This window comes from Otolemur garnettii, unplaced genomic scaffold (genome assembly GCF_000181295.1).
Source record: "Otolemur garnettii isolate 467f Iridium unplaced genomic scaffold, OtoGar3 scaffold00001, whole genome shotgun sequence".
NCBI lineage: Eukaryota > Metazoa > Chordata > Mammalia > Primates > Galagidae > Otolemur > Otolemur garnettii.
Genome location: NW_003852396.1, coordinates 16865076 through 16871075, shown reverse-complemented (window position 1 = coordinate 16871075; position 6000 = coordinate 16865076). Strand labels below are relative to the sequence as shown.

Genomic DNA, 6000 nt, shown 5'->3' with positions numbered 1-6000 from the left:
AAAAAAAAAAAGTTTTTCCCTTAGAATTTCATTAAAATAAGAAGTCTTTTTTGCTTCTGCAATATTCCTATCCTTTATTCATTAGGAACTGGAAAATGTTTTCTTATACAACTTAACATCACAACTCAAACTCAAATTTAATATCCTAAGGAACTACACTCCCATTCCTGAAATCATCAAACATCTCTATCTAATTTTTATACTAATAAAATCTGTATCTATATATTATTTAGAACAATCATAACTTTCACGTGTCCACCTTATAAAAAGTACGGAAAATTATTGCCTACTATAAAGAAGGAAATGCAGTATCCAAGTTTAAGGCATAACAAAAAAACAAATATATGTTTTCAATATAGCTTTCAAAGTAAGTACAAAAATCATTCAAAGATTGTGTTTTATCACAATCATAAGATTTTTAAAACTTCAACAACATAAGACATAATCAATTTTAGTTTTAAAAATCACCCCAAACCCTGAATTATATTAATAGCTACCCCTTGTCTCAAGGAAGCCTATAAAGGTTTGCTCCTCATTGAAAAAAGGGTCCACTTCATTTATACTCATCTTCATTTAACAAATTCAACTTTACTTGATGATCTCTGCTACTTTAAAATAATACAAAGTAACCAAAAACTATGAATGAAATAACTGGACTTTAACATCATCACCAGTTCATTAATTCAGCAAATGTTTATAGAGGGTCTACTAAGTAATCACTGAAGAAAAACCAGTGAACAAAACAGAAAATAATTACTGCTTTCATGTAGCCTCATTCCCATTATTCCCCCTAATCTACTCAACTCCACCCTTTCTGATAGGGGAAATACCTCTCTCATCCTTCAAAGCTTAACCTCTTTGAAACTTTCCATGTCCCCTTTGTGCTCCCATCTTATTCCTATTCCAAGTACAACTATTAATTATACACAATGTCTATGCCACTCACTAGAAGTTTACTTAGATGTATACACACCCAGTATAAGATCCAGTATACAGTCAATGTGCCAGACTCCACCCAAAAGAATACAGCAGAAATAAAAATTATTTTTCAAAAATGCCCTTGAATTATATGCTTTCAACTATTGTTTAGTCTTATCTTTATAATCTCTTTAGAATATGAGCTATAAAATGACAAAAGCCCTAAAAACTGTCCTCTACATAAGGAATGAAATTCTTAAAACCATATTACTACTATAATTGCTAAATTTCCACCTTAAGAAAATGAGAAATTTTTACTTAATATGATTTAAAAAATAAACTTCAACATATGGAAAAACTCTGCTCTAAAGCAGCGCTTTGCATATTGTTTTTCACAGACCTTTAAAGTTCAAATTAATTGAATAAGGAGGAGGGAAGTGCAAACAAAAAGATGAGTAGGCAGTTTCTTCCAAGCCTCTGAAAGCAGAAAGCTCCATTTTCATCTTTTTTTTTTTGGGGGGGGGGGTTGGGGGTGAAGACAAAGTCTCATTCTGTCACCTGGTCTAGAGTATAGCGGCATCAGACTAGCACACAGCAACTTCTGGGTTAAAGTGATCCACTTTAACTCTTGTTAACCCTGGGTCTCATGTATAGATTATTGACCTTCCACATGTCTGGAAGAAGGGTATTAAATTCATTCTAGATAATACTTCCACCTGCCAGGATGAGATGAAGATTGAAATGGACAGCTCCTAACCCAAACACAGCCATTCACTGAATTTCACTGATTTTACCTCCATGAGAACTACAGTTCCGTCCCTCATTAAGTCTCAACCAGATGACAGAATGACAACTCAAACTGCCTCAACAATTCAAGACTTGGTTCACCTGGATCCAACTTAACTGAGCTATGACGCTCTTACACTTTTCTCACCTTTTCCCTCTACTCAAAAAAAAATTTTAATAATTTCCTACTGTATTATAAAATCTCAATTCTACCAAAATCTTCTATGCCTGATTTTTTGGCTCTTCTTGATGGCTATCTGTTACTACATGTTCCATTCATATGTTCTATTCACACTCATTTGCTCTAGGAATCTTAAATACTCCATACACATCCATGTCTGTGTGCCTGCACCCGTTCATCTCCTCGTTCATTTTTCAGAACCTAGCAAATTTCACCTTCTCTATAGATATTTATTTCCCAGAATGAGACTCACTGTTGAATATTCCCAAGTCATTTGGTATATCCTTTATGAGGTTCTTCCTGAAATTACTACTCTATAATGCTAACAGCCTACTATTGGAATTAAGTTCAACAGATCCCATTAAGATAGATATACATTGACAGCTAAAACCAGATTATGGCAATTTCAAGTTACTGAATTAAAATAAAAATAACACATGGTAGGTATTAATGAGAAATTTAGATAAATTATATCAACTTAGCTACTAAAACATAATATTACAACTTCATTTCTTAAAAGGAAGCATAAAATAACAATGAAGTAGATACTTACATAGCATTTCCTATGTAGTAGGCACTGTTCTAAGCACTTTATAGTAATTAACTAGGTTTGGTCTCATGACAACCTTACTGGGTAGGTACAATTATTATTCGATTTTACAAATGACAGAGGTAAAGTAAATTGCTCTAAGTTCAAACAAATGATAAGCAGTGAAGATGGGATTCAAATCCAGACAGTCTAGCTCCAGAGTCCATGCTCTTAAATAACTACCCGTATTGCCTCTCAAAGAGCTTTGAGTGTCAGATTGCAAAATCATAATCATAATCTTTAAATTAAGACAGTTTTTTCTTTTCTACAACCGTCACTAAAATATGAAGTTTAAAAGAAAATGTTCAATTCTGTAGTAAGCACCAAGTAGGGTCAATCTTTTGATTTTCTATAATGAATAAGTTATCTTTACCTTGCAATCCACTCTTATCCAAAAAATTGCTTAAGTTAAACAATGTGTTTCTTGAAGCCAGATACTGAATAAAACGCTGAAATAAAAAACAAAATAAAAAAATAATTACAACACATTAAGTTACTGTCGTCTCACAAACTCTAATTTAAAAATCAGGGGGGGGAAGTTAATAGTTAATACATTCCATTAAGCTTCTCTAGTTTAAATTTCTCATCCTCACTTCTCCCACTGCTAGTTACCAAACCTAAAAACGTACACATTTTTTCACTAGCGTATGAAAATTTATTAAACCTAACACCTATAGGCAGCGTAAGTCAAAACTTTAAAAGGGAATAGGCACTTTTAAGTAGAACCAGTAATTTTGGTTTTACTGTAGCCTATTAGGACTACAGCTAATCATATTCAAGTATCAGTATATATTTTTGTTTTTTTAATTATCTTGCAAGAGGAAGCATCTATATTTTGAACAGTTACCCAAGAGTCACAAATTTGTGTAACTCTTTTAAACAGAATACTTCTAATCACACAGAGAATAGTATTACAGAGATCCCCTTCCCCTTGCCCAGATTAACACATTAACATATTTACTTCAGATCTTGTTACAGAATCAACACATTACAGACTCCACTGAAGACACGCACCTTCAATCTTATTTCCCCACCTCCCTCTTCAGAGGTGACTACTTCTTTGAAGCAGGTATATACCATTTCCACATGTTTTCACAACTTAACTAGATATATAAATTATCTATAAACTATACATAATTTGGTTTTCTAGTTTAAATTTACAAAAGTATCAGTGTACTTATTCTTTTGCAATGTGCCTTTTAACTCAACTTTTCCCCAAGAATTGTACATTTAATCTGTTAGTCTAGTTCATTCATTTTAAAAGAGGTTTAGTATTCCAATGGACCTAAAATATCATTATTAATTTATTTCTTTATGGATAGTTAAGTTCTTCCTAATTTTCACTGTTTATAACAATGTTGCATTGACAACTTTATTTTTGGTCTCTATGCACAAATTATATGCATTTTTCAGAATGTATTAGGAGGCTGACATAAGGAAAAGTTCAGCTTCTCAAAACTGTCAAAATGCTCTCTAAAATGCTTACTATAGTGCATTACTTTAACTCTCTTTTACTTATAAACTCAAAACAGGTAAACAAACATCTTTTAAGTTCACTTCTTAGAATTGCTTTTTTTTAATGCATGAAAAGTCTTACTATCATGTAGGATAAACATCATCACCCCAACTCAATCTTGTTCACCTGAGATCAATCCAAACAGACAAACCAGGATTTTGAAAACATGTTTGTAAATTTTACTAGTTTGTACTGTTCCAAGAAGGTATTAAAATCTAAGACAACATTAAGAGTATTAATTTTACAGGCTTTAATATGACTTTTCTTCTTAACCTCTATTTGTTAGTATTCTACTGGTAGTACAAATTAATTATCAGACCATTTCATCCATGACCTTAGAGATAATAAATTTAACTTTTCCTTTTCATTTTCTTTCTCCTTTCTAACCTTCATCCTAATATTTAGCTGCAAAGCCATACGGCTTTAATCAAGTTTTGATTTTGTTCCCAGTAGCATCCTAATGATATTCAAAGCACCATGGATACTAAGCACCATGCCTCCAATATGGCAAGTAATAAGACTTCATAGGGTTATCATTTGGGGTCATGAAAGGTAATTGGGAATGCATCATGCAAAAACTCTCATTTAAAGAATGGCAAAATGCTAATAAATGTTGAAGTTGGATGACAGGCATTTCCTATACTCTTCTCTCTTCTAGTATGTATGTTTGAAATTTTTCATAACAAAATGCTTAAAGATTATGGTTTAGATTCTTTCTCCCAAATACTTAGTACTAAATCCATGCTTGGTTCTATACTTTTCTTTTTTTGATATCATCTACTAACTTTTAACTCTAAAATTTCATTTATTGATCACCTACTACTTTTCATGGTATAGTAGGAGCCTTGGTCAATTCTATTTACCCATTAAGGTTATTATTATCATATTATTGATAAGGAAACTAAAGGTCACAGAAATAACTTGCTCCAGTCACCCAGTCAGGAACTGGGCACTGGTAATGGTAAAGGATCTTCTAGATGCCTGACGTCAAGGACCTAAGACACAATGACCACTCAGCCTTAACCTTTTGAGATTTTTCTGTGGCTATGTTTCTCAAGCTTAGAACTAGTGATAGTTTGAAGCAGATAATTCCTTGGGGATTAGTTGGGGACTATCCTGTGCATTATAAGATGTTTAGAAGTACCACTGACCTTTACCTACCAGATATCAGTAGCATCCCCTCTAGTTATGACAAATGTCCTCCGGGAAAAGAAATCATCCCCCTTTCCCACCCAGTTTGAAAATCACTACTCTAAGGCACTCGCATCGTCATACCATAGTGAAATCCTATGCACATCCTTTAAGAGACCAATGACATCAGCCAATGAGAAAAACTGAGAGTTGCACAGACTAGCATAAAAAAATGAGCCAAATATGGGATTTCCCTTAGTTGCTTAAGGGAAACTAAACATGAGTTTATGAGGCTGGCATGATGGCTTACAACTTGTAATCCCAGCACTTTTGAGAGGCCACAAGTTAGCCAGGCCTGGTGACATGCACCTATATTAGCTACTTGGGAGGCTGACGATACAAGAAGACTGCTTAAGCCCAAGAGTTATGGTGAGCTAGGATCATACCACTGCATGCCAACTATTGTACTCCAGCCTGGGCAACAGAATAAGACCCTATCTTTTCAAAAAAAATTTTAAAAGGATTTAAAAGTAAGTAAATAAATGAGTTTATCTAAAAACTGCACTAAAATGCTATCTGTCTCCTCCTGTCAACAGTCTCCTCCTGTTCTGCCTTTATCTACATCTTGCCTCTAGTACTGCCACCTTATATTTATAGCTGCTGAAAGCCATCACTGATACTTGGCCTCTTTATCTGGCATAGTTGGTTTTACTTGTGGCTTTTCTTTTTAAAAATTAAACTAAACTACATACACACAAATCTTAAATTCTTCAGAATAAATAACCATAATCTGAAGTAAACACATTCCTAATAAAAGTAGAAACAATTATCCTAATTAAGATCAAAATACTATAGTAGCATCTCTGTAACCTGACCACC

The 6000-nt window shown here is 33.4% G+C and overlaps 1 protein-coding gene across 11 annotated transcripts in view; it reads right to left on the bottom strand.

Annotated features, from left to right (window-relative positions):
• The window catches only part of PICALM (phosphatidylinositol binding clathrin assembly protein), a 100966-nt gene that overhangs the window by 60376 nt on the left and 34590 nt on the right, over nucleotides 1-6000 (bottom strand). For all 11 annotated transcript variants that reach the window (XM_012803430.1, XM_023511706.1, XM_023511718.1 and 8 more), the window contains exon 3: nucleotides 2848-2923. In XM_012803430.1, coding sequence (XP_012658884.1) covers nucleotides 2848-2923 — 76 coding nt within the window. The remainder of the gene's footprint in view (nucleotides 1-2847; nucleotides 2924-6000) is intronic.